The sequence below is a fragment of the Silurus meridionalis genome, chromosome 27 (assembly GCF_014805685.1).
Source record: "Silurus meridionalis isolate SWU-2019-XX chromosome 27, ASM1480568v1, whole genome shotgun sequence".
NCBI classification, from domain to species: Eukaryota; Metazoa; Chordata; class Actinopteri; order Siluriformes; family Siluridae; genus Silurus; species Silurus meridionalis.
Window position 1 is genome coordinate 5065590 of NC_060910.1, and position 27051 is coordinate 5092640.

General features: G+C 37.5%; 1 protein-coding gene and 1 long non-coding RNA gene across 2 annotated transcripts; one reads left to right on the forward strand and one right to left on the reverse strand.

Annotated features, from left to right (window-relative positions):
- Positions 1-2905: 2905 nt before the first annotated feature.
- mapkapk5 (MAPK activated protein kinase 5) lies at positions 2906-25986 on the forward strand. The gene is made up of 15 exons (XM_046842146.1): positions 2906-2925; positions 3448-3766; positions 8779-8852; positions 13462-13537; positions 15722-15819; positions 15912-16020; positions 17449-17538; positions 17673-17768; positions 18295-18375; positions 21349-21536; positions 24497-24617; positions 24737-24867; positions 24976-25091; positions 25189-25293; positions 25485-25986. Exons 2-15 carry the CDS (start codon positions 3731-3733, stop codon positions 25577-25579), a joined length of 1416 nt encoding a protein of 471 aa, XP_046698102.1. The 5' UTR covers positions 2906-2925; positions 3448-3730; the 3' UTR covers positions 25580-25986.
- Positions 8792-10118, reverse strand: LOC124380863. Its single transcript, XR_006924743.1, has 3 exons — positions 10102-10118; positions 9332-9533; positions 8792-8927 (listed from the first exon to the last, which is right to left on the reverse strand). It is a non-coding gene; the product is annotated as an uncharacterized LOC124380863 (long non-coding RNA).
- Positions 25987-27051: the final 1065 nt, after the last annotated feature.

Sequence of the window (27051 nt, forward strand, 5' to 3'; positions counted from 1 at the left end):
TGGCTTTTTAAAGATTTTATGTCCACCTTAAAGAATTTGTCTTAAAAGAAGGAAATCCTGACAATTCCACATATCGAGGGAGTGAAAGAATGAAGGGTGGAAGGAATGGAAACATTTGTTAAAGTATGCTGAAGTTAGTAGAACACTTTAGTAGATCATATCTTTAGAAAATCAAATATTAAATGTAAAAACACACACACACACACACACACACTTACATACACATCTGTGGTCTAACAAATGTAAACTATTTCATAAAATTTTTTCCATTTATTTTATTTTATACATTTAATTTGTCAATTTAATTTTATCAATATTATAAAAATGCATTCATTTGATTTATTCTATTTTATTTTTATACAATTATATAAAATATATTATTTCACAAATTCAGAAAAAAATGTTTAAAAAATGTAAATCGTTCAAATGTTGATCACAAATATTAATAATAATAAACCGTGTTATTAAAAAACGACAATCAATTTTATGTTTTACATTTTCCCCCAAACTGTACCGAAATTGTACCAAACCGTGACTTAAATACCGAGTTACGTACCGAACCACACATTTTGTGTACTGTTACACCCCTAATCCATACCCATCCTTTTTGGTCTTATTTTGGATATATATTTCATAGTACAGAATATTTTTATACTTATTTTATACTTTATAATTCATTTATTAATTTTATATATTTTATTTCTATTTACATGTACAATATCCCACAAAAGGGAGTGCATCCCTCACATTTCAACAACCATTTTATTATATCTTCTGAAGGGACAAAACTATAGAAATTAAACTTGGATATATTTTAGAGTCAATGTGCAGCTTGTACAGCAGTACAGATTTACTGTCCTCTAAAAAATAACTCAACATACAGCCATTGTTATGTAGCACTGCATTAATCCTCCTGGGTATTGGATGGTAATGGAATTCACCAGAGCTGCACAGGTTGTTGCTGGGATCCTCTTCCACTCCTCCATAATGACCTCACGGAGCTGCCGGATGTCAGACACATTGCGCTTCTTCACCTTCTGCATGAGGAGCCCCGCAGGTGCTCAATAGGGTTCAGGTCTGGAGACATACTTGGCCCCTCCATCACCTTCAGCTTCCTCAGCAAAGCAGGTGTCATCTTGGTGGTGTGTTTGGGGTTGTTATTATGTTGTATAAATACCATTCAGGACAGTTTCTGCAGCACTCATGCTGCTCCAGACCAAGAGGCTACCGCCACCTTTCTTGTTACTCCTCACCAGGGCGTCGCCACACATGTTGTACACCATCTGAGCTAAACAAGTTTATCTTAGTCTCACCAGGACACAGGACATGGTTCCAGTAATTCACACTATTGGACAGATTGTCTTCAGCAAACAGACTGCCTTCTGCTTCTGCAACCTCTAAAGCAATGCGTTTTGAAGCAGCTTCTGCACCTGACGCACAGCACGAGGACTCAACTTGTTGGTTGACCCTTGCGAGTCCTGCGAGTTCCTGTTCATCTTGGAAAACCTCTGTATGACCCGGACCACTGCACTGTAACTCAGTTTCAGGGTGTTACTGATCTTATAGCCTCTGCATCTTTGTGGAGATCAACAATTCTAATTCTCAAATCCTCAGAGAGTCTTTGCCATGAGGTTGTACTCCAGGCACCACATTTGAACTGCTCTATTACAAGATGCACAAATATGTATAGTCCTGTTAAGCAGACAAAAACAGGAACATGATATGTGGCTTTGCATAGTTACATAATGTACAGAAGTTATAACTTAGGGTATACTCACTTTTGTTGGCAGTTATTTAGACAATAATGGCTCTATGTTGAGTTATTTTTAGAGGACAGTAAATCTGTACTGCTACACAAGCTGCACATTGACCTCTCTAAAATATATCCAAGATTTATTTTCTTTTCTTTTTAAAGGGAAATACATTATTTACATTATACAATATTTTATTTCTTTCTTGTTTTCTCATTATCTTAATGTAACAAGTTGTTTTTCCTCGTTATCACGACATAAACATTGAGAAAATTGTCAGCGAAAAAACAACTTTTATGTCAAAACCAAAACAAAATTAAGTTGTAATAACAAGAAAACAACTCGTAAAATAGAAATCACTAGAAATATCTATCTATCTATCTATCTATCTATCTATCTATCTATCTATCTATCTATCTATCTATCTATCTATCTATCTATCCACCTGACCATCTATCTATCAATCTATCTATCTATCTATCTATCTATCTATCTATCTATCTATCTATCTATCTATCTATCTATCTATCTTTCTACCTGACATCTATCTATCTATCTATCTATCTATCTATCTATCTATCTATCTATCTATCTATCTATCTATCTATCTAGCCACCTGACCCTCTATCTATCGATCTATCGATCTATCGATCTATCTATCTATCTATCTATCTATCTATCTGACTAGTGTTTGATGTTGAAGGGGGGAATAAATATTACATGACAGCACGTGTGAATGTAAATAAAGGTTTAGTGCAAATGAACTGTTGATTCATGAACTAAAACCAGACTGAGGGAAAGTAATGGAAAGAATGTTTATTGCGATTTCGGTGTGTTTTTAGTATCGCTGATTCTGCGACAACAACGGCTTGAATTTGTATAAAATGAAGCTCGAGTGCGTTGCAAATGGCCGTGCATACAAGAGAAAGGCTTCAGAGCGCTCCAAGAACAAAACAGTGCAGGATTAGGGATTAATACGTAGTGATCAGACGCTATTTAGGGTTCCGATCCACTCCAGTTTCGAATCCCACCCAACTCCTTAAAGGCATGTTAGTCAATAAAGCAGACGTCACACTACACATTTTATTTACACCCCTAATCAGACCTCTCCAAGGCTGCATTACTACACGCACCGCGTGTACCCAGATGGCTCAGGACCCCGCCGCTGGGACGAGTGAGTAGTCCTTAAAGGTGCCTGATCCAAAATACATTTCCAAGACGCGCAAAAGTAATAAATATGCACATATGGCGTGATTTAATCCCCCGTGCACGTTTGTTAGAGATATTATTGCTTTAAACGTGGTATTAAAATCCGAATTAAGGTTAGAATTATGTGAAAAATCTCCCCGGCAGTGTTATGGGTCAGGCCGCTCATCTGGCCGTTTCCTGGGTGAATCGCTAACACAGGGAGTCCCGAGCCGAGCGGGTTGCTTACACACTGTCCCGGCGCTCGCTTCGTGTAGCAGCGGGCAGGATCGTAGGCCTGATCGTGATTATAAATATATTTGATTTCAACCATCGCATTCCGCAAGCATGCTAAACAAGAGCGGGGACATGACGAGCTAAAGCAGAGGTACACTTTCAGCTGGCCTACTGCTCCACGGATCCCTGGTATAACTGGCTTTCACCAAATCCGTCCTGCTTGATAGTGAAGCTATAAATACACCACCTCTGCTTTGTTTGCTTCCCCATCCAGTCTGGGTGTCTTCCTGTCCCCCTGCACGGGACTGAAACGCTTTGACAGCACCGCTGTCCAACTCTGATCCTTGATCCAAGATCTGCTTGTGATCGTCCTCCCACACCTGATCCGCTCGGTTCGACCTAAAGATCAGCACGTTGTCCCAGTCCGAGCTCGTGAATTTAATGGAAAGTCAGAGCTGCATTTCGGGAATAAGGTACAGAGGTGATCAGAAGAGGACACACACACACTCCGAATCAAAATAAACCCGGGTGTGAAGACCCAGCAGGACAGGGACAACATGTCTGAGGACAACAATGCGGATAAGTTTATCAAGGTAAACACTATGAACTGAAAGAACACGTGTGTGTGTGTGTGTGTGTGTGTGTGTGTGTGTGTGTGTGTGTGTGTGTGTGGGAGTTTAGTCGTTATTGGTTTGCTGGTCCTCTTTATTAGAACCAGGACATTTCCAAAGTACAAACAAGTCTTATTAGCAACACTACAATACTGTGTAAAAAAATATAATACAAAACACTGCTTGTTTAAAGTATAATAATTCAAAGGTTATTTGTGTGTCTCAGACTACTAACACTATGATTTCCTGTCTAACTGCAGTCTTTTGTCCCTTCCCTGATTAAGGTCCGTCTTAAGTCGTAGACTGTATTCGAGAACGTCAATCATTCACTATTTTACAATGAAATGATTCCTACTCAATCGTTGGAACGGTTTGACCTGAATTTGAGTTGAGGTTGAAGTCAAACGCACCTCCTTAAACACCTCCTGGTCCAAAACTCTGGCCCATGCATGCTACTTAAGCTATGGCCAGTTCTCCTGTTTCCCAAAAGTGTCAGACGTGTTACGCTTTTTCACCCCTCCGTCTCCTAAATCTCTCTTTGACGTTATTGTAACCCGATGGTGGTCACGGGGATCGAGCCAGACCGCAGCAGTGAAGTGATCTGAAGCTTAGAGGTTCTGGCAGGACAAATGTCATTTTAGATGGCATCTTGGGAGTTTATCTGCATATGGGAAACCCATGCGAGGCGTCTTAATAACCTCATCAGACTCGGGAGTGTCGAAAAGGAACCGTGCACGAGTTTGTGCTCACGTTTCTGTGTGTGTGTAGTGAAACCCGTTAGAGTTTCCAAATGGGAATATCTTCATAACACAGCAATGCTGAATTCTCACGCCTGGTTAGATTGAAGGTGGTACAGCAGATCGGACATTTTCTTTCTTTTTTTCCTCAGGGAGAGGAAAGGATGGTGATAATATGACTGTTCATAGCTGTAATGTTAAAGTGAACTAGTGTTTATCACCATTAAATATAACTATAAATGGTTAAAAATGCTCTTTATAAATATAAAAAAGGACACTTTGGACAAACGGATGTGGCACAAGAGGAATAAAACGTAATAGTTTTTGTAAAATCAACTTTGAGATTGTAACAAACTTCAGTAACTTGTCATTTGTTCTTGTGTATTTCAGTCCAAGTCTGTGACTGAGGGTGAGCTTAGACCTGCCTCAAGCTGTTCACAAGAGCAGACTGAAATCTGTCTGAATTACTCTTATTCCCTTGTTCTGATTTGTGCTGTATACATATAACATTATATATATTTCATTATATATATTATATATATTTTGCATGTTTTTCACACTTTAATGTTTCAGATCATCAAACGGTTGGTTTCTATTATTGAGGGAAAACTAAATCCAAAACTACATGGCTCTGTGTGAAAGTGTTTGCCCCCTAAACCTAATAACTGGTTGGGCCGCCCTTAGCAGCAGAAACTCCAATCAAACGTTTGCGATAACTTGCACAGAGTCTGTTACAGCGCTGTGGAGGAATCTTGCTCCACTCATCTATGCAGAATTGCTGTAATTCAGCCAGTTGTTGTGGGGTCTTTTGTGCCTCTTGGATGAGTCGTCACTGTGCTCTTAGGCTAGTTTTGGTTGGCCGGCCACTCCTGGGAAGGTTCTCCACTGTTCCATGTTTTTGCCATAATTATTGTGAATAATTTCTCTCTTTGTGGTTCTCTAGAGTCCTAAAGCTTTAGAAACGGCTTTATAACCTTTTCCAGACTGATAGATCTCAATTACTTTCCTTCTCATTTGTTTCTGAATTTCTTTGGATCTCAGTATGATGTCTAGCTTTTGAGGATCTTTTGGTCTACTTCACTTTGTTAGGCAGGTCCTATTTAAGAGATTTTTTGATTGTGAACAGGTGTGGCAGTAATCAGGCCTGGGTGTGGCGAGAGAAATTCAACTCAGTTGTGATAAACCACAGTTTTAACAGGGGGGCAAACACTTTTTCACACCGGGCCATGTAGTTTTGGATTTTGTTTTCCCTCAATAATAAAAACCTTCATTTAAAAACTGCATGTTGTGTTCACTTGTGTTATCTTTTACTAATATTTAAATTAGTTTGATGAGCTGAAAAATTGTGACAAACATGCATAAAAAAAAAAAAAAAAAGAAATCAGGAAGGGGGCCAACACTTTTTCACACCACTGTATGTATGTAATTATGAAAAAAAAACACCACAATATCTCAGAAGAAAGTATTGTGTCAGTTGAATGTAATACTGATACAAAAGTATTGATTATGGCCACAACTAATGATTATTTTGGAAATTGATTAATTGGGCGATTTTTTTACCGATTAAATCAGATAAAAAGGAAAGATTTTTAAATGTGATGTTTTGCTTATTACAAATATATAAAACTCTAATTCATGGTATTTATGTATAACGTTGTACTTGACTTGACTTGACTTAAAAAAATACAAAAGCATTTAGAAATTTTAGTCTTTCATTTAGACATTTTAAAGCTTATAGTGGCTGCGCTTTGCATAACCAGGTAGAGTTTTCTCTGCGTTTAATATAAAATGCTCCTTTGCCTTCAATGACCTGAGACGCACAGTTTTCCTGCTGCCGTTCGACCCTGTAATACATTTTTCCAAGCGCCTGTATTAACCTACCATCACGCAAAAACCCAAGAATTTAGCAGTCCAACAAGTCGAAAACGGCATTCGTTGATGCCCTGGTATTAATACAACTATAGTGAAAAAGATTTTGTGAAAAATATATACATTTGTGTCACATCTGTACTAACATTGAGGCTGTTGGTGTAAATTCCTTGTACTGTTTTTTTCTCATTATAAAGGTGTCAAATTCATTTTGTGCTTTGCACAAATTTTTGTTTTAAGTAGCCAGATTTAACATACCAGTTAATAACAATGGAAAAAATCATTAATTTAGCTTAGTAAGGTTATTAGGAAATGTGTGCAATAGCTGTTTTAATTTGTATTTGACTGTTACAAGAACAACCTTTCCTTCCAGCCAATCAGATTCGAGAATTCAGACACGCCACGGTATGGACAGCGTAATCAGAAATATGTCATAAAATGCCCATATATTGTTTATCAGTAGTATTAGTCGTATTCTGTTCTTTGTTTTCCCGATGTCATGTTTTAATCAGACACTGAGCTGCATCATGCAGAAAGTTACAGGCTATCAGCTCCACCTTGCCACAGATTATTAACTAGGCAAGGCTGAGAAAGGTGGGCTGGGAAACACTGTCCTCCAGTGCACTTCTACCGCAGACTAACCACAGTCTTCGTTTCTCAAACCACTAAAATACTGCAATCAAATACACTTGTGCACAGCGTACCCTCTGTACCACCACGTGCCGCATCATCATCATCACATTAACTCAATGTACCGCGACTTTCTGTTTACAGCCGCCGTGTTGTTTTTGCCGCACTAGCAGTTTGCTTGTGTACGTTACTGTTTTGCTACAGTCAGCTCTTTGTATAATGCCACCGTACAAACCTAGGGCAAGTAAAGCAAAGCCACTAGTAGTATCTGATCACTGTTTAAAATATTCCAATCTGTAAATACATGTGGATTTTAACTGGAACAGAATGGGGGAAAAATTGTTGAACATTTGACTTCACTCGCATCCTGAATTGGATCTGGTGATTTCTGCTGAGTTAGTAAATTAGGATTCAAAGCAGCATTAGCTCTTTTTTTCAATTCAGGCAACTGATCGTCTTTATAGCTTTTTACCTCATGTGTTGTCATCAGAACTAAGAGGAGCTTGTGTACTTGATAAATGACGTTATTGTATGTAATTAGCTTTAATCTCTTGTACTTGTTTCTGGATTCAGTAAAACCAACAAACTCAGCCGTTTAATGTATTATGTGTAAAGTTAAGCTTCGTGTTTTATAGAGTTTTACTTCATTAAAAGTAAAATTATTTATCATTTATAAAAAATGTTGTGGTAGAAGTTGAAGATGTCTGTTACACAATTTTAATTCACGATAAGGAAGGCGAACAACTACCCGATGTGAATTATTATTTATTTTAATTTTTTTTGCGTTGCATCCATGAAGTCTGTTAAAATTGTTTAACGTTTTTTTTTTTCGTATGGAAAAATAATGTAGTGTGATAAAGTGTACATTTATTCGAGTGGATTGTAATATATTAAAGGTTGGCTGTTACTGGATTTTACCCATAGGTAGGTTGGTTTGTTCTTGCCGATAACTGATCAATCAACCGTTTTTAAAATGGATACTGGGTAAAAAAAACACAACAAAAAAAAAAACACAATGTAAAATAATCCTGAACTTTATAAAAATAAAAATATAAAAAGTACAGAATTACAAATATGTGCTAAATGAAATAAATATGAATATATTAAATATATGAATAAATATTGATGAAAATTACATATATTTAAGCTAAAACCAAAAGTAACACTCCAAATACATAAAAACAGTCACATCCAAAATGCATAGAAAAGACACTTTAAATAAACATCCCGTGGGGTCAGTGACTCGTCTGTAGAGAACGCCGTTGTACTGTATAACGCAACCCAGAAAAACTATCCATATGGATTTTTCCTGATAACCGAGCTTTCAGCTATCCACTGCCGGTGTCGATTTCTGATGATCCTCAATATATATAATATATATGAGATATTGAGTGTGATCTGTTCTGCCTCTATACTAATAGTGAGCTGTTGGTGTTAACTCCTTGTGCCATTTTTCTCTCATTCTGTCGTTCTTCTTCAGTTTATCTTGTGCCTTGGCTAATTTAACAAATTGACCATATTTTCTGACCATTTGTTTGGTGGGGTAACTTATTATACCCCTAGGGGTTAATTATTTGGCTTTACTAACGGCATTTAAAGATTTCTGTCAGCTTTTCATGGCTCTATTGGGTAAAAATGCTATTCAAAATAGACAAGAAAACATCGTGTCAATCACCACTGCTTCTTATTAGACCTTTAATAAGTCTGCTGTATTAACATATTTATGTGTATTTTGTGTATTTAATATCACTCCCATAGGAGAGCTCCATCTTGGAAGAGTACACTATAAACTGGACCCAGAAGCTTGGAGCTGGAATCAGTGGCCCTGTAAGGTAAGATTGTAGGATTGAAGCTTGTTGTGTTGAACAGGTTTATTGTCATGCTGGAACAGGTTTGGGTCTCCGAGTCTAGGAGAAAGGAAAATGTAAATTCTACCACTTCCAAAGGCATTTTATAAAATTGTGGTATACTAACAGTTTAGGGAAGAATCACATATGGCTGGAAAACTCAGGTGTCCCAATACTTTTGTCCATTGTTGTGTATGTATTAGGGGAGTAACGGTTTTCGTACTGAAATGTTTCGGTATTGGGCTTTTGGTTCGGTACACGTGTGCAATCCTTTTTACATGCAGAAAATATTTAAAATCTGAGTTCCCTCAGGAACATATTAAGTGACGGACCGAAAGTTTGTTTAGTCTCCGCCTCGCAATTTGAGCACATTTTTTAAAATTATTATTAATCTTGAAAACATGTACAACCATGTCAGAGGTATAAAAAAGAAATTAGAGTGCAGTGTTGTTGTGGCTACTCACTCCGTACTGAAAATAAGATTTGTAGTGTGCATGCATCAACTCGCTAAAGAATCCATAGTGTTAGCCGATAGCCACTTCCTGCTTAGCGGCTAACGCTAGCACTATGGATTCTTTAGTGTTTTTTTTGTCCAGCTTCAAGAATTTCTCCGAAAAGGAGAAAATCCTGTCAATTTCACATATCAAGAGAGTGAGTGCATGAAGGCTGGAAGGAATGAAGACATTCGTTAAAGTATGATGAAATAAGTAGAACAGTTAAATAGATCAAATCTTTAGAAAATGTAATTAAAAACAAAAACACACATTTACATACAAATCTGTATTACCCAAATAGGGCCTAACAAACACAAACTATTGAATTTTTTTCCATTTATTTAATGTTAATCAATTTAATTTGTGGCAATTAAATTGTATTTTTATTACAAATTATATAATTATTTTATCCAATCAAGCAGGCATTTTATTTAAAATTGTTTATTTTTTGCATTTATTTAATTTTATTGTATCAATGTAATTTGTGCCAATTAAATGCTTTTATTCAAATTATATATATATAATTATTTTATCCAATTAAGCAGGCATTTTATTTAAAATTGTTTAAAAAAAATTATTTTAACTGTTCAAATGTTGATTAAATGTTAATTATAATAAACTGTGCTAATAAAAACCAGCAAGCAATTTAATATCTTGCATTTTTTTCCTCCAAACTGTACCGAAATTGAACGAACAGTGAATTTGGTGTCCCGTTAAACCCCTACTACATATTATTATACCAGTGGTGCCTTAGTAGTTAAGGCTCTGGGATGCTGATTAGTAGGTCAGGGGTTCATACCCCAGCAGTGCCAAGCTGCCTCTGTAGAGGCTCTTGAGCGAAGCCCTTGACCTTTTAATCGTCCTAACAAGCTGAGATATGCAAAGAAAAGATTTTCACTATGCTGTAATGTAAATGACATATGACAAGAATGGGCTTCTGATCTGTCATTAAGTCGTCATAGAAAGCTGTTGAATAGGGCCGTCTTACCTTTGACACGCCCTCTGGTGGACATAACCTACTTCTACATCTAATGTGTTTACAGCCTTATAATTCAGAATGACTCTTAGGCTATAGACTAAATCTTATACCAGGCTTTATGAACTATGTTCTCTCCTTAGTTAAGTTTGTTACCCTGCGATTTTATTGATTGTAGCCAATTAATTTTTTTCAATTTTGTAAAGCTTTCTGGTACTACAGAGGGGGCGGCGCTGCCTGATTGGCCGAAATAAAGTCGGAATTGCAAAAAAAAAAAGGCCTGGATTGCGAGAAATGAATTTGGAATTGCTAGAAATAAAAGTCGGAATTGCAATTGCGAGAAATAACAGTCGGAATTGCGAGAAATAACAGTCAGAATTGCGAGAGAAAAAAGTCGGAATTGCGAGGAAAAAGGAATTAGGCAAACTTCTATATTAAATGTGCCGAAACGGGCTTCCATATAAATCCTCTCCTCACCCCTTGCTGTTTTCTCCCCATCCCCCATTTTTCATTCTTCAGTGTTTACCTGTCCAGAGCGCTCCAGAGTTTAGCTGGTGGTGCGTCAGTAATAATGGTCCGTGGGGAAACGCAGTGCTCAGTGTGTAGATAAATTAGTTCCTTGAGGATTCATTTCAGCCCTAACCGCATTTTTTTAGGGCCAGAATCTAAATGTTATATGCAGAGACGAGCCCAGTGCTCCAACATCTCATGGGCTTACTACATGCTGTGTGTATCTTCAGTTCTCTGCTGCTGAAGTCTGGCGAACACTGATAAGTTGGCTGATTGAATAGTTTGTAATTGTGTATACAAAGACTCCAAATTAAGAGTAACCTTGTTCAAAGTACATGTGCTGTGAAAAAAATCGAATGTTCTCTTGTCGCATCCATATATATATATATATATATATATATATATTTTTTTTTTTTTTTTACGTCTTCAGTGGATGAACTAAAAGTGTGGTTTAAAATCCTTAAAACATGACTTCATGACCCAAATGAATAAAACAAACACTCAGTAAAACTGAATAATGCAAATGAGGTTTAGGTTTGTCTCACACACACTGATATGATTATAATATTGTCTCTTTTTTTACCGTTAATACAAATGAATGTCATTTTAATGTTTTCAATGACAATTCATTTAATCAATTCAATTAACAATTCATTTAATGTATAAAGGATAAATACCATTTTACTAAAGCAAGAAACCCAGTTAAGACTCCAAACCTCTACACTACAACTGCAACTGTGCACCTACATCATCTGGAGCAGTTCAGAATTAATATTTGTCTATTAACATGACAAAAACATTAAAAATGTAAATAAAATACAACCTACTCACCAGAGATGCAGACACATAATTTGCACCGCTCCTCAGAGGCTGTAATCCAGTGGTTACGCTCGTATTCACTGGTCTGGAAGTGGTGAACAAACCCTTTCCTGGCCTAAAACAAACTAGCTAGCTTCGGGGTTGGCCGACCTCCTCACGATGTCTAGCTTTTCTTGAAAATATATTTTTAAGTATGTCCGTGACCAAATCAATTTCTCTTCCTCCGTAGGCATAAAAAAGTCTAACTTAGATGTATTAATGTGTGCAGCGTGCTACAGATGTGTTTTGCCAGTCAAACTTGGCTGTAACAGTTTCCCTCTGACCAACCAATCAGAGAACAGATAAATTACGCTATTCTGGGCAAGCTAGCTGCCCTGTGAGGCAAATTCGAAATCTGATTGGTTAAAGAAACAGACTCATTGATAATATTCTCTATAGTAAAATGGCCAGCAGTACAGACTTTGAAGGCCCTGGGTAGATTAGATTGACATTGCAGCACATAGAGGCTGAAATCTAATTGGACAAAAAAAATCTAACATCCACATACACGTACCTGGAAACAGTGCAGCCAAGAGGAATGCTACGAAATGAAGAGAAGAAACTGTTGGAAATAAATAAATACAATTTCAGGGAACAGATATTAAAATTTAGGTTGTAAATGTAGGTCAGTGCTTCTGATAGTGTTTAGGCCAGCAGAGAAGACTTTGCTGGCCCTGACTGCCCACCACTGCCAAACAATAACCCTTATATACCCCTAACACACCAGGTATTTAGTTGCAACATTTTAAGCAACAGTGGGAGTATTTTTGTCACTACCAGACCCCTTTTCATTCAAAGTTGGATGTGAGGACTCTACATTATTTGTACAGAGTGTCAGAGAGATTTGGGTTTTTCCTCAAAACTGCTATTTTATTGAAGCTTCCAGAATGTAAGGAGCATTTTACTGCTCTTTTTAAATTTTAATTGCAATTAAAAATCTTCCAACACAAAAACCCTTTTCCATATTTTCCTTCTAGACTAATGATTTCTTTCAAGCTTATTGTGCACTTATGTCTGAATTCAATTTCATGAATTTTTCTATTTGCTGTATTTTTATGTGCATATGCAGTGGGTCTGTATGGTGTTCTTCACTACTTTTAGCCACTTAAGAATTAAACATTATGAATTGAATGAATCCTATATGAATCATTGACTTGTACAGTGTCAGGAGTTCAATGATCTTAGAATTTTAAATGCTGAAAATACAGTACACGTTTAAAAAAAAGTCACCGAAAGCAGACCAGGAAGCTCCCTGTGGTAAAGAACCCGATTCCCATTGCAGGTGGTCTGAGTTCGGTCGTGAATCCCATGAATGTTAAAATGACCCATGAGTCCCATTAATGTAAAGTGCTCAGGTGTGCATTCGTTCAAGAAGTAACCCGAGCATGTGTTTTCACCTGGAATGCTAATTTCCTCAGCACACATGTACCATGAATTCCTTGGAGTTAGTTATTTCCTCAACAAAATCTATTTGCATGGAGCTGAAAGCTCGAGTACATATGATGAATTATGCCATGCGGCACACAGACACAAAAGATCAATCAAAATGGGATTCGTCTTGTAGATAAACACAAATGCACCAGGCCCTGAGAGAAACATGTGAGACCAAACCCAATGCTGCAGGAGACTCCGGGAACAACCGCACTCAGATTCAGACATTAGTAAACGCTCTCAGTGTGAAAAACAAGCGGTAGAAGTTCATGGCTAATCGAAAGTTGCCTGACAGAACACATTTTTTTTTTCTTTTTTCTTTCAGGGTGTGTGTGAAGAAGTCAACACAGGAACGGTTAGCCCTGAAGATCCTGATCGACAGACCTAAAGCACGCAATGAGGTACTGAAGGATGCGATTTATTTCCTTTTCTTTATAAGGTCAGTGCAGTGTCTTGTAATAATCCAAACACAACTTTACCGTAACAGTGGAGTAGTGAGTGTTGCAGATCAGGTCAGAGTGTTGCAGATGTTCCTGTGAGAAAATTGTGCATATTTAATGTTTGTTACATTTCTGTTCTGCTGTGAAAATATTGCACTTAATGTAAAAGCAAATCTAATACACACTTTATGGACAAGAGTATTGGGGGAACCTGCCTTTTCCAGCCATATGTGGTGGTTTTGAGCTAGAAAAGCCCGACCTGTTCCAGCATTACAGTGCCCCTGTGCACAACACAACTCCATGAAGATATGGTTTACAATGGGTTGCAGTAAAAGATCTTGAGTGGCTTCTATAGAGCTCTCAACTAGATTAAAAACCTTTAAGATGAATATGAATGCTGACTGCACCTCAGATCTCCTTACCTCACCTACATCAGTGCCTGACTCTACTTTCTGGCTGAATGAGCACAAATCTCCACGAGAACACTGAAAAAAAACCAAGTGGACCATCTTCCCAGAAAAGAGGAGGTTTTCATAACAGGAAATGGGGACTGAATGTGAAATGAGATTTTCAAAAAGCACAAACTAATCTTATGTCCAGGTGTCCATAAAAACATGTCTGGAAAGGTCTGGTGTCCCAATACTTATTGAAATAGTGTATGTTCTTAGCAAGCATTTCATTTATTTTGCAATTTGCTGCATCATATGCTAATCAATTGTAAAGAGACAGTCTACGTGCGTATAAGGCGTACAAAACTGTCAAAATATATGCTTTTTTTTAATCGTCTTTGTGACAATTTATTGGTCAGGAAATGAGCAAGAATGAAACAGAGATAAAATGATTTAGTATGGGATAGCTTTTCACTTTTATTTCTTTAAAGCCAAACTGCTTCCATCTTCTCTCAGAGTAAAAGAAAGGAATACTTCAGGACTGTTCTCGCACCAAGGTTGGGAATTTAACTTCTCCTTGACGTCCGAACAGTGACAGAGTCACTAGAGGCCTTCCATTCACATTAGTCTTACTTCTTCAATGAGTACTTTCTTTAAACATTTTTTGACCGGTGCTATACTTAGCCTGTGACTTAATGAACCAGCATCAGGATATATTTATTGAACCGAAGCAGTTCTGTAAGCTACTTTGAAGAATGGTGTCTGTCAATAACCATGAATGTAAATGTTTGTGGGTAAACGGGTGGAACGCTTTTTCTAGAAAGACTCGTGGTGACCTAGTAGAAAAGGAATTGGATTTTGGATTGTAAAGTCAAGAGTAGAATTCGACCGGTTGGCTCGTACTTGTCGATAACCGATTAATTAACCAATAACTTTCAAAATGGGAAAAAACAGGCATAACACTCCATGGAAAATAGTACTGAACTTTATAACAAAATAGAATGAATCTAAAAATGTTACTAAATGAAATTAATATGAATTTATTATTTATATTAATAAATATTAAGGAAAATAAGAAAAGCATTGAAATTGAAACAAAAAGTAAAACACCAATAGATAAAAAACCAAATCCAAAATCAATAATAAAAAGACACTTCAAATAAACAGCACATGGTGTCAGTGATTCGCCTCTAGAGGCCGCTCTCGTACCGTATAACACAACCCAGAAAAACTATTCGTATTCATTTCTCTTTAAAATATCTGAATAATCTGTTGAAGTTTAGTCGTGAGTTAAAATCCCAGCTTCCTCGTGTGCCCCTAAGCAAGGCCCTTAACTCCATAGCTACTTAATTGTGCGTCTACCAAATGCCGTAAATAATTTTACATCCATCATATAGATCTCTCTGTTTTTAGCTTCCCTTTTCCAATCATTTCACTGCAGCAAAAGCAAATGCTGGCACATAGGAGTCTCAGAAGTACTCTAGTTTTATTTCTGCTGACCAGTGATTTGGTGTTAGGACCATTAAAAGCTTCATATTTGTCATTTTTCTTATATTTTTGGTAGTATATTAGTATACATACTATATATTGGTAGTCTATACTATATTGTTTTGTATTGTTGGTATGGGGTCTGGCCGTTTTTTTTTCCAGCTGGAGTACCCTGGCTGTAGCAACACCCTTCCGCCAGACCCAGCTTTTCAATTCTCACATTTTTCATTCTTTTTTTTTTGTTTGTTTGTTTGTTTGTTTTTTCAAGGTAAGACTTCATATGATGTGTGCCTCACACCCGAACATTGTACGCATCTTGGAGGTTTATGCCAACAGTGTGCAGTTTCCTCATGAATCCAGTCCACGGTAAGACGTGCAGCATACTGCTCACCTCTTAACTCATTTGATCCTTTGTTTATTTTTATCTTTTATGCTTTCTTTTTTTTTTTTTTAAATAGAGCAAGATTATTAATTGTTATGGAGATGATGGAGGGAGGAGAGCTATTCCACAGAATCAGCCAGCACAGGCACTTTACAGAGAAGATGGCTAGCCAAGTGACTAAACAGGTAACGTGCTGAAACTTTCCACACATCTTATACATGACTTGTGGGTCCTCTACAAGATCAAGGATATTACCGATAGTTGAGTTGGATCATATTTGCTGCTTACCGATTAATCAACCGATAGTTTTTAAAATGGATACTGGATAAAAACAAACATAACACTCTATGTAAAATAGTACTGAACTTTATTGCAAAAATAAAATTCATATAAGTTCAATGGCCTTTGTGAAGACATTTGAAGATGGCCATTTAGACATGACTGTTGACTGCATGATTTTTGTGAATTGTTTATGCTTAAAAAAAAAAAGACTCCATTTGTAACATGAACTGATTTTAAATGCTTTAGAAGTAGTGTTAACTTTAGTTAATGCATTATGAACTAACATTAATGAGGTACAGCACAGACTCTTTTCAACAGCTTGTGTTGTAGGTGATTTACCTCTAGAGGCCGCTCTTGTACCATATAATGAGAGCAGACCTTTACAGCCAGGCAAGCGCAACCCGGAAAAACTATCATTTTAAAATATCTGATTTTTTTGTCGATATTTCCAGTAATCAGTGCAGGTTAATTAATTAAGGTTAATAGATCGATCGATCTCTAGTCAAAGGCAAACAGTTTGGGCAAAGGGAAAAGATTTTATTAGCAATCCCACTGTTTAAATGAAAGTGTAGCAGACAATTTAAATGCATTAATATAGCATGAGAGAAACAATATATGATTGGAGAACACATCCTGTTTTTCCCTCAGTCAGCAAGTCATTGGCTACAGCTTCAGTTATGAGCTGGGATGTTTTTTCTTGGGACATTGGAGTTACTTGGGAGTTATTTGATTTGGAAAAATGTGTTGGGACACCTGACTTTTCCAGCCATATGTGGTTCTTTTCCAAACTGTAACCTCAAATTTGTAGGCACACAATTGTGTATGTTGTCTTTGGATTGCCTTTTAACTACGAGACCCAAACTTGTTCCAGTATAACAACACCCCTGTGAACAAAGCCAGTTCTGTGAAGATATGGTTTACATTGTTTGCAATGGTAGATCTTGACTTTTGTGCTATATAGCTCTGACCTCAACCCTGTTCAACACCTTTGGAACGAATGTGAACGCTGACTGCACCGCAGGCCTCCTCACCTCACCTACATCAGTACCTGACTTTACTAACAGCTTTATGGCTGAATGAATCTAACAAACAACTCCACATTACACTCCAAAATCTTGTGAAACATCTTCCTCCAATATTGGAGGTATTTTTATAACAGCAAATGGGGACTAAATGGGAATTTAAAAAAAAAGCAGATATGAATCTAATGGTCAGGTGTCTAAAAATTTGTGTCCACATAGTGTACGTCATCATGGTGTAATGTTAGTATTTTGCAGTTGCCTCATGTTTGGATTGATTCTCTGATTGATCATCGATAAAAATGCCCACAGATCGCGCAGGCTCTCGAACACTGTCACTCACTCAACATTGCACATCGAGACCTAAAGCCAGAGAACCTGCTGTTCAAGGATAACTCGCTGGTAAAACCTTTTTTTTTTATGTTGAACAAATTGTTTTGTTTCCTAATTCAGTTGATCAATTTACTGATCAGCAGTAATGTATTATAATTCACAGTATACTTTGTTTCTGCTGGATAAATTTCCTTTAATTACAGGATGCTCCTGTAAAGTTGTGCGATTTTGGTTTCGCCAAAATTGATCAAGGTGATTTAATGACCCCGCAATTCACTCCTTACTATGTAGCACCTCAGGTAAGATTTATAATGCATATTTTTTTTAATAAATATTCCGTTTGCTCTTTGTATTAATTCAGTTCAGTGGTTTTCAAAGTGTGGGGCACGTCCCTCTAGTGGGGGCTGAAGACATGACAAGTGGGGTGCAATGAAAGACAGGATTAAAACATTTTTTGTTGTATTGTTTTTTAATGTTTATTGATGATTTTCTCTATTAAAATACATTTTATACACTCAAAGCAACCAAAAACAAACAATTTTGTCATTGATACAAGTAAACAAAAACATCATCAGTTGGGGTAACTATTTTTATTTTCTCTATTTTTGAACTTGATGCTATTTGATGTTATTGATTTCCAACTTGATAATTCAATAAAATGTGTAAAATTAGAAGTATTTCATTATCATTTTTGGTGGTGATGGAGTACAGGCGGGGCTTGAAAATCCACCCCCTCTAATAAGGGGAATAGCAGAAAAAAATAGTTTGAGAACTACTGGATTAATTGTTTTGTTATAGTGAATTTATTTTTTTTTCATTTTTTAGGTATTGGAGGCTCAAAGACGCCATCAGAAGGAAAAGTCTGGAATAATACCTACCTCACCAACCCCTTACACATATAACAAGGTGAGAGGCCCAGAGAGAATATCAGAATCAGAATTAGGTTTATTGGCCAAGTGTGTTGACACACACAAGGAATTTGGTTCCAGCTGTTAGTGACTCTTATTAAAGTACAGACATAAATAACACTATACATTCAGCTTGGACTATACAAGACAAAACAGACAAGACAAAAACAGACTATACAAGACAATACAGACAATGTAAGTCAATATAGACAATACAAGTATTAAAAAGGGATGCAGATTATATGACAGTAATGTAGATAAAGTGTGAGAGTGCATGGTAGTGCAAATAACAGTATTGTGCATCAGGTATGATAAAGAGTTACTTTAGAACTGAACAATATACAGCAGCAATAGTGTGTGTAACATATACAGATAATGTGATGACTGACAGTTCTGATTAGTTTTGATGCAGTACTTGTAGATATGAAGCAGGGAATATAATTAAGTTGAGTTATTAATGGGAGTGAGGAGTTGAAAGAGGTTGTGTCCAGGGTGTGAAGAGTCAGTAGTCATTTTTCCTGCCCGGTTTCTGGTTCTTGTATAGTACAAGTGCTGGAGAGTGGGCAGGGGAGCACCAATGATTTTTTTTCTGCCATTTTTAACTATGCTGCAGTCTGTTCCTGTCCTGTTCTGTTGCTCCTTCAAACCAGATGGTGATTGATGAGCACAGGACAGATTCAATAACTGCAGTGGAGAACTGCATGAACAGCTCCTGTGGCAGACCCTACTTCATTAATTGGTGTAGAAAGTACATCCTCTGCTGGGCCTTTTTTTTTTTTTTTTTTTTTTTTTTTGGAGAATGGAGTTTATGTTGGACTCCCATTTCAGGCTTTGGGAAATTATAGTGCCCAGAAACTTGAAGTTCCTCACAGATGACACAGGGCTGTTAGATATTGTGAGGGGGAGTAGTGTTGAGGGGTGTTTCCTGAAGTCCACCATCATCTCCACAGTTTTAAGTGTGTTTAGCTCTAGGTTGTTCTGACAGCACCATTGCACCAGCCGCTTTACCTTGTGCTCATATGCAGACTTGTCACCATCTTGGATGAGTCCGATGAGCGTGGTGTCATCTGCAAATTTCAGGAGTTTAACAGTTGGGTCACTTGACGTTCAGTTGTTCGAATAGAGGGAAAATAGCAGTGGGGACAGGACACATCCCTGAGGAGCGCCAGTGCTGACTGTCCGAATACCGGAGGTAATACTTTCCTGTTGTTTCCTGCCTGTCAGGAAACTGGTGATCCACTGACAGATGGCAGGGGGGTATAGTGAGCTTTAGGAGTTTTGGACTGGTAAATTCCTGGAATTATTGTATTGAAAGCCAAGCTGAATTCAACAAACAGAATCCGGGCATATATTCCTGGGCAGTCAGGGTGTTGCAGAATGTAGTGCAGCCCCATGTTGACTGCGTCATCCACCGATCTATTTGCTCAATAAGCAAACTGTAGGGGATCCAGCAGCTGTTCTGTCACCTGGGCCAATGCCAGCTGCTCAAAGGATCTTAATGACGACAGACGTCAGAGCGACAGGCCTGCAGTCATTTAGTCCAGTAATGGTGGGTTTCTCGGGGCCCGGGATGATTGTGGAGAAAGCAGGATGGGACCTCACACAGCTCCAGTGATCTGTTGAAGATATTGGTTGAAGATAGGAGCCAGTTGGTCAGCACATGCTTTGAGACAGGAGGGGTAGACACCCCTCTTGTCTTCTGTCTCTGAAAGATCTGATTCACATCCTCTTCACAAATCATGAGTGCAGCTTGAGTGCTGGGAGGAGTTGTTAGAGGGGTTCTCAGAGGTGTGATGGGGGCAGACATTGGGATGGTTTGGATGAGAGGTGTGAAGATATTGTTTTTAAACCTGCATTAGAAGGTGTTGGTCATCAGCCAGGTCTTTGTTTGCTTCAGTGGGGAGGGGTGGTCTCCTGTAGTTTGTGATATCTTGCAGGCCGTTACACACTGACGCAGGATAGTTAGCTGAAAACCTGCTTTTCAGAGTCGCTTCTTTTGGCTTTTCTGATCTCTTTTGTCAGTAGGTACTTGGCCTGCTTGTACAGTGCTTTGTCCTCCCCTCTGTAGGCATCTTCCTTGGCATGTCGAAGTTTGGCTTGTTGTTACTGAATTTGCAGAATGTTTTGGTTGGCACACACACGTCTTCACAAAAACTGATGTAAGATGTCGCAGTGTCAGTCAGTTCATCCAGGCTGTCAGTCCAAGGTCCAGCCTCAAAGACACTCCAATCAGTGCATTCAAAGCAGTGTTGTAGTTCCTGCTTTGCCTCACTGGTCTATCACTTCACTGTTTGGCTACAGGCTTAGCAGATTTTAGTTTCTGCCTGTATGTTGGAATAATATAAATCAAGCAGTGATCGGAGTTCTCTAAGGTTGCCCAGGGTACAGACCGATATGCGTCCTCAGGAATGGTGTAGCAACGATCCAGTGTGTTTTTTTTCTCTTGTCGGACAATTGATATGCTGCATGTATTTTGGAAGTTTAAGTGTTAGTTTTACTCTGTTAAAGTCTCAGGGATAATAAAAAGAGAATCCGGATGTTTTTGTTCCGGGTTTGTAAAAACTGGTGAAAAAGTGTCTGGAGTGAACTGCCCGATGGTAAGCAGTTCTTCTCTAGTGTAAGTTATCAGGGTAGGGTAACCAAACACACAGACAATCAACAAAAAGAAAGAAAGTACCAGAGAGGGTCGTGCCGAGGCTGCCATCCGCAGCGCCTTCCTGCATCAATCAATCAGAATATGATGTGATTTATACATTTTCACACTTTCTTGAATTGCAGTGTTTTGTTTTGTTTTGAAAGAGGACATGTACTCTAACTCTTAGGAATCCACCCATGGTGAACTGGTGCAGTAATTCACATTTTAGGGGGTGAAATGTGGATTTATACCCATGTTATGGGTATCATTAGTTTTTTCTTTCCTGTCCATGTGATTCATTCTTTTAAATTCTTTTTTTTTTTTTTTTGCTTGCAGAGCTGTGACTTGTGGTCCTTGGGCGTTATTATTTATGTGATGCTTTGCGGTTATCCTCCGTTTTATTCCAAGCATCACAGCCGCACCATCCCTAAAGACATGCGCAAGAAGATCATGACGGGCAGCTTTGACTTTCCTGAGGACGAGTGGAGCCAGATATCTGAAATGGCAAAGGACATTGTTCGCAAGTGAGTCTCCCACACAATGCATAAAATCATACAGATACAGGTGACAAGCGTGACAGTTTAACTCGGTCTGCTCCTGGTTCAGCAGTCAGGGCAATAATCAGGAAGTCTTCTATTTTAAGATCTGTTTCAATCACATTTTCATCATGGAACATTTGCTTCATAAAAAAATCCCACAGTGCATCTGGAAAAAAAAAACAGGTCTCATTGCTCACAATGTTCCCTTACTTGAAACGATGTCATATTTTCCGAAACCTCTCAGTTGAATATGTAAGTAGCTTGTTAATCATTGAACTTTTGTCCATATGGTGTCCCATAAGGTAATCGAATGCACTGAAATGCACAATTCTTATTCTCTGGTTCATGCTGGATGTAGAAGATCCAATTTCACCTAGAAGTCATCAAAACCAAATAGGCTTCTAAGGGCCGAGCTTGGATTATTGTCTGCAAGAGGTGGGGCTTTCAAAAATGTTCAATAATTAACATAGCCATTTAGTAGGACTGTTACGAAACACTACTGGGACATTTGGGATAATTGGGTTTGATGGAAACGGTGGCGCTTATTACAGAGAAAAGCATTAAGTGTGGAAACGATTCACATTACACATTAAGTTGCTGCGCTCATGACATAACGTCATTTTATTCGTAAAACATGTATATGAATTGTCCTGTCAGTTTTCTAGCTCTTGCACATTTTTGACCATATTTATTTATTTACATTTTTTTTTTTGCCCTATTATTTTGTGCTGCTTTGGCCAACACTTCTGAAGTTTGTAGAACATGTTGATGAGTCATGTGGATTGATTGTGCATTTGAGATCGTGTTCAAACATTCTTTTAATTTTTAAAACAATTCATACTATGAAGCGTGTGCGTCATACCCAGGGTCCCCAACCAATGGGCTGCAGACTGGCACTGGGCCATAGATCATGCATAGGGCCATGCAGAAAGAATACAAATGTTTTACTTTCTATATCATTTTGATTTCCACAATCTGCAGGGTGGTTTTTTTTATTTTTATTTTTTATCAATTTGTGCCTGTGCCAAATTCCCGCACTTGTTCCAGTTGCAAGTAAAAAAAAATAATTTTTAATTAAATAAGCTCACACAGACTCTGCATTATGGGCGAGTTGCATTTTTCTTATATATGTTATTAAATTAATATTTAAATCATATAATAAATAGAATTATAATAATAATAATATGAACCCAGCCCCTGACACCCTCTCATGTATTATATTTGTATATATATATATATATATATATATATATATATATATATATATATATATATATATATATATATATAATAAATATAATACATTTGAATTCATCTTTAATAAGTAATCAAGCTGCCATCCTGGTTTCGGTTTGGATCAAAACCCAAGAATATTCAAATCAGATTCAAAGCATTAAACATTTCCCCAAAGCCTTGGATTCGATTTTAACCAACTGGAAATACTCCAACCGTGCACACATTGATGACAATTTCATTTTACTGAGTGTTTTCATTAGTGATAAGCATTTTATTTCAAATAAATCCTGTTGACTTGCAATTTGCATAAAAAAAATTGTGCAACAAAAAATATTGGATCAGTCAAACAAAATCTTTTAAATCTCATAGCAATAAAAAGCTAAACAATATTGGTTCAGTGTCAATTAAGTTTATTTCTTGATATGTATAAAGAAAAGAAACAAGCCAGGCTAAATTAATGCTGTCAGGTATTTTTTTGTTGTTGTTTTGCACGTAACAGGCATAAACATGGCACCACTGGATGCAAACTATATAAAGCTCTCCAAAATCATTCCATTTACACACAATCCAGATTCAGATATCTGAGGTTTTCTTTAATTATAATAAGAACCATGGACCAGTGTATCTTATTAGCAGGTCTGTTTTGGATTTCATTTCTTCAAAGCTATTCGTTTGGTGAACTGTTACGTACGTTTATTATGTCTTCCTTTTTTCCGTTTTCCTCCAAGTCTTTAACATGAAGCCATCGGACATCTTAAGTTTATATGAAGATATAAAGTTTCGATAACGCAAACTACAAATCCACAAACATAAATGAACATCCAGCTTTGATAAAAATGCAATAATAGCAAAAAAAAACAATGTTTTGATTTATTATTTTAAATTAAAAGCACAATTTTTATTTATATATTCAGGGTTTTTTTTTTGCAGCATGTTCATATTTGGAATTTGTATAATTTTGACATGAGAGATTTTTATGGATAGCAAAATATTTGAGGTTATTTTGGAATAATATTGTATCCTGTCTGTTTCGATTCATATTTATGCTCAAAAAACGTTGTTTTAGTCTCCAGTAAATGTTTTTCCTTTTTGGCCCGCGACCTAAAGTGTGCTTTGTGTTTTGGCCCTGCTGGTTTGAAGCATTTCATAGTGTAAAACAGTGGTCACCAACCCCCAGGCCGTGGACCGGCACCGGTCCGTGGGTCAATTGGTACCGGGCCGCACAGAAAGAATACATAACTTACATTTTTTCCATTTTATTTATTATCTAATTCTGAACGATGTTTTATTTTGGAAAATGACCGGATTCTCTCCGCCACATCTGCCTATGACTTTCTCTTGATGCATGTCAAAATGCCTCGGTCACATTTCTTACCTACAGCCCCTACCCTCTTAAATGGGCTCCGGCCGCTAACACATAATACATTACCACAAAATTCAAACCCCTAAGCGAGCAAAATGAACAAACAACAACACAGTGGATTCACGATTATTATTATATTCAGAAAATACGAGTTTTTATGGTCGTCATTTTATTTTGTTTGTATTTATCCGCCACATCTTAAAGGCCGGTCCGTGAACATATTGTCTGACATTAAATCGGTCCGTGGCGCAAAAAGGCCTGCTGGTGTAAAAGACTTCCTCAGTTTTGCCGTATGATTAGAAGAATCGACTGTTCAACCTGTTTTTTTTTCCTCCCATCCTGTCAGGCTGCTGAAGGTGAAGCCTGAAGAAAGGCTAACCATCGAGGGGGTCTTGGCGCACCCCTGGCTTAATTGCACTGAGGCCTTGGACAATGTGCTTCCTTCTGCTCAGATGATGATGGACAAGGTTAGGTGTAATGAATGGCACAGAAATACACGTATTAAAAAGGAAAGGATTTCCTATCTTTATTAACACAGGCATTCGGTAATAGCACAAAGTGTGCGTTTGCTGTTTTGGGTGAGCAGGCGGTGGTCGCCGGGATCCAACAAGCCCACGCAGAACAACTGGCCAACATGAGAATACAGGACCTTAACGTCAGTCTCAAGCCTCTCAGCTCAGTCAACAACCCTATACTGAGGAAGAGAAAGCTACTAGGGTTGTTGTTTTTTTCCTTCTTCTTCTTTCTGCTTTGTGTTCAGTAATTCGCAAGAATAAAAAAAAAAGTTTGACTTTTTTTTGTTGTTTTTTAAAATACGCTTTATAGTACAAAGCCTAACGACGGCTTCTTCATTAATGACCCTGAAAACGGAGCAGAAGACTCCAACGTGGCTCTGGAAAAACTGCGGGATGTCATCGCACAGTGCATCCTGCCACAGGCTGGTGAGTGAGTTGGCTAGAGATCCATCCATACACCAACAAACGGCGTATGGACACGTCACGCTTATCTTGTGTTTGTGCTTATTTGGGCTCATGGCAGGAGAGAACGAGGACGAGAAGCTGAACGAGGTGATGTACGAAGCGTGGCGTTTCAACAGAGACTGCAAGCTGCTCCGTGATGGCCTGCAAGGGCTCAGCTGGGACGGTAAGTTTTATTATAATAATGATAAGAAGATGAAGATGATTAAGACCAGGAACTGATTGCTCACAATGAATTTAGTTGGTTTTTTTTATTATTAATTTTTTTATAATCCTGTTATTTTATCGACGTTTGCATTTTGCATTCATATTTATTTGTTTATTTACTTGCGCGTTTGTCCGTTTCTGCTCTCACAGGTAGAAGTTTCTCTGACAAAGTGGATCGCTTGAAATTGGCGGAGATTGTGAAACAGGCAATAGAAGAAAAAAACAACTTTGAAGACTCCCAATAGGAAGTTGCTGCATTTCTATTTCCTTTTGTACGATTTTATTCGAATTGTTCTTAAGCAAATAACTGTAAAGTGTAATTTTATGTAAAAAAATTAAGCGCATATGCCCCTGTCCCCGTTCCCCCCCATCGCCCGGACATGCTCACAAGCCTGCTGTACAGCTCTTTTTTTTTTTTCTTTCTACAGATGAGTGAGGGGGGGGGAACATTTCAAAACATTATTTTTGTTTTTTGCAAGGAAAAAAGTACTGAGACCCTTTTTGTAATTCATTTAAGAGATTTTGTTTTAACAAAGCTTGCAAGTATTTATAAGAAACAGAAAGCTGGTTTACCACAAAACTTATAAAGGGCAAGTTAATATGTGGAGGCTTCTTTAAAAAAAAAAAAAAAAAAGTTTGAGGTAAAGGTCTAGACAGAAGTTCATATCACTCCATACTGCACAACTTCAACTACTGTGAAAATACAGCATCGATTATAAATTAGTTATATTCTGCTCCCTGAATGTATATCCCAGTTATTTTCATTGGGATGGGAAATCATTTGTTTCGATCATCGTAGATCTAAAAAAAGTGTTGCTGAGTCAATCGTTTTACTCAAATCAATTTTATTTCGAATTATAAATGCTGTATATACTTCGATGATTTTTGACCGAAGTGCATTGGACTGGCTTTAAACAAGCAGGGTTTTTTTTTTCCCAGTTTTCCTAAAGCAACAGGGTCCTAAATCATACACTATATGGACAAAAGTTTGTGGACACCTGCCATAAGATTTGTGTATATATTTATTTCTTTAGCATCCCATTCCACATTTGCTGTTCTAATAACCTCCACTTTTCTGGGATGATGTTCCACTAGATTTGGAGATTTGAGTGGGATTTATTCAGCCACAAGTCATTTAATAAAGTCAGGTATGGATGTAGGTGAGGTGAGGAGGTTCTCCTGAGGTCCAGTCAGTGTTCACATGCATCCCAAAGGTGTTCAATAGAATTGAGGTTAGAGCTCTATAGTAGGAGATCTTCCACTGTAACCAGTGTATCCCATATCTTCATTGAGCTCGCTTTTATCATCATGCTGGAACAGGTTGACTGTACAATTGTGTGCCTTCGACTTTGTGGTAACAGTTTGAGGAAGACCAAATATGGCTGGTGTATAAGAGTCAGGTGTCCCACTACTTTTGTCCATATAGTGTAATTGTTTGTATTGAGTGTGTTCAGACAAATCAAGAATTTAAGCATAATTTCAACAATTGTTCAAACGATTCTTCTGTTAGAAGATGCCATATGGTGGCTGGTTATATCTCATATAAGTCCATAGACAAATAATTTCACCCCAAAAAAGCCTGTTTAATTAGAATTATTGTACGATTTAGTTGCAAATGTTTAAAGATATTATGAATTTGAGAAAGATAACACTGGGGACTGATCATCCATAAGCTTTCATATGAGATACAGTTTTAATGTAGACCCCCACACACACA

Excerpts from the sequence above, each read along its gene's own strand:
- mapkapk5 (XM_046842146.1), top strand. The coding sequence starts at position 3,731 with ATGTCTGAGGACAACAATGCGGATAAGTTTATCAAG. Across the intron at positions 17,769-18,294 it reads CTTACTATGTAGCACCTCAG|GTATTGGAGGCTCAAAGACG; the intron begins GTAAGATTTATA and ends TTCATTTTTTAG. Across the intron at positions 24,868-24,975 it reads AGGAAGAGAAAGCTACTAGG|TACAAAGCCTAACGACGGCT; the intron begins GTTGTTGTTTTT and ends TACGCTTTATAG.